We start from the raw sequence: 1,885 nt of genomic DNA, 5'->3' as shown, positions 1-1,885 counted from the left end.
GTGTGTGTGTGTGTGTGTGTGTGTGTGTGTGTGTGTGTGTGTGTACATTAGGTATAGAGGTATACTTGAAATAGAAGAAATTTTTTAGCTTTATTTAGCAAAATTAGTCTTCAAAATTAAATCAAGCAAAGGCTTGAAAACAAACATTTTTTTAATATATACATATATATACAATAAATGTTAATTTCGTTTAAAATTAACATTTATTATATTAGACGATATATATATCCTTACTCTAATTTTGTTTAAAATTAACATTTATTATTCATGTGTATGAAATAAATGTAGAGAAACGTGATTTTATTTGATATATACTAAATGTATAAGTTGCCCCATTAATGCGAGCACCTGTTATATATGATATTGAGTCTTCCAACATTCCTAACTTATCCAAAGTTGAAATTCAATTAGATTTTTTGTGGGCAGTCGATCTAAACCGTTTTGGTTTGGAAGTAATCGGTCTATGGCCTAAGAGCGATGAAATCGCTAAAGATTATTTCGCTTCCGATCTTCGCGTGGCCATCATTTTTGTTATAGTGACAATCGTTTCTGGCATTCCTCTCGTATGTGCGTTAGTACGAGTTCGGGAAGATATGTTACTTGTAATAGACAACTTGCAAATTACATTACCTATAATGGTGGTCACACTAAAACTCGTTATTATGCGGTGCAAACGAAAAGGTATTTTCTATAACTTGATAAAAAACACTATATTCTTCCTTTGTATTTATGTAATATCATATTTTACTTATCGCATTTGATCTCTCATTACAATTAGATTTAAAATTGACACTTAAAATTACACGGAAAAGAAATTTTATGGTAAACACTACTATAGAATGTTATGTTGAGAAACTAATATTGTTATTAAGGAACTAATTAGCATTCTGTTTTAATTTATTGTTCTTTCGTTTCTTACGTGCTATTTATAATAATTATAATTAAGAAATTCTAAAACTTACTATTAAAATATTTTTTATGTTCTCTAGAAAAATTTTCTATAACAAATATTAAGGATCTCAGATATTTAATCGCTAAAAAATGATTTTTAGTCAATAAGAGCTTCACAGAATGTTCGCTACAAATAATAATTTCTTGCGGGAAGATAATGATGTCGATCAAATATTGCATGCATTGAAATGTTTTCTCAATTTTAAATGTACCAGATGTATTTGCATAGTTTTAATATTATTCTATTATTTTCAAGCCGTCATAATTATTATGAAGATGATGGCGGAAGACTGGATGGAATTAAAGGTGGATGCGGAAAAGAACGTTATGATAAAAGTAGCACGGGCTGCTCGAATGATTATAATTTGTGGATACATTTTAATGGTATCGGCCTTCACAGCTATTATTGTTCTTCCTTGTTTCGGTCTACCATTCAGACGTTTAACGAATCTCACGGATCAGAAAAAACCGCTACCGCTTCAAACGTATTATTTCTACAATACAGATGAAAGCCCGCAATTTGAACTGACACTTGTCGCACAAGCTGTTACAATTCTTTTATCCGCTGTAATTTATACGTCAGTAGATGGTTTCCTTGGACTCACAATCCTGCATATTTGCGGCCAGTTGGAGAACTTCAAACGACGACTTGCTAATTTAATCTCGTACAAAGATTATGATAACACTTTACGGATCAACGTGGAGGCCCATTTGAAAATTATTAGGTTTGAGCAAATTTTATTTAAAATATAATTGTACTGCAAAAAAAAATTCTGCAATTATAATATAATTGTACTGCAGAAAAAATTCTGCGAGGAAACAACCCGATAAAGATTGAACTATTTAATATTTAGAATTAAATATGTCAATCTTTACCGGTAAATCTATATATATATATTAGGTGGTAAACTTAGTTCCTGCGGCTCACAGTTAG

General features: G+C 30.5%; 1 protein-coding gene across 1 annotated transcript; it reads left to right on the top strand.

The window, feature by feature from the left end:
* Positions 1-1,230: 1,230 nt before the first annotated feature.
* Positions 1,231-1,676, top strand: LOC106748610 (the record flags this gene model as incomplete). The annotated part of the gene is made up of 1 exon (XM_014627306.1): positions 1,231-1,676. A coding segment is annotated over exon 1 (446 nt), but the record flags the coding sequence as incomplete, so codon positions are not given.
* Between the last annotated feature and the right edge of the window lie 209 nt (positions 1,677-1,885).

Source organism: Dinoponera quadriceps, unplaced genomic scaffold, assembly GCF_001313825.1.
Source record: "Dinoponera quadriceps isolate SergipeBrazil2010 unplaced genomic scaffold, ASM131382v1 scaffold3025, whole genome shotgun sequence".
In the NCBI taxonomy this organism is placed as follows: domain Eukaryota; kingdom Metazoa; phylum Arthropoda; class Insecta; order Hymenoptera; family Formicidae; genus Dinoponera; species Dinoponera quadriceps.
Note: the sequence above shows the minus strand (reverse complement) of the source record. Positions and strands in the feature narration are given on the sequence as shown.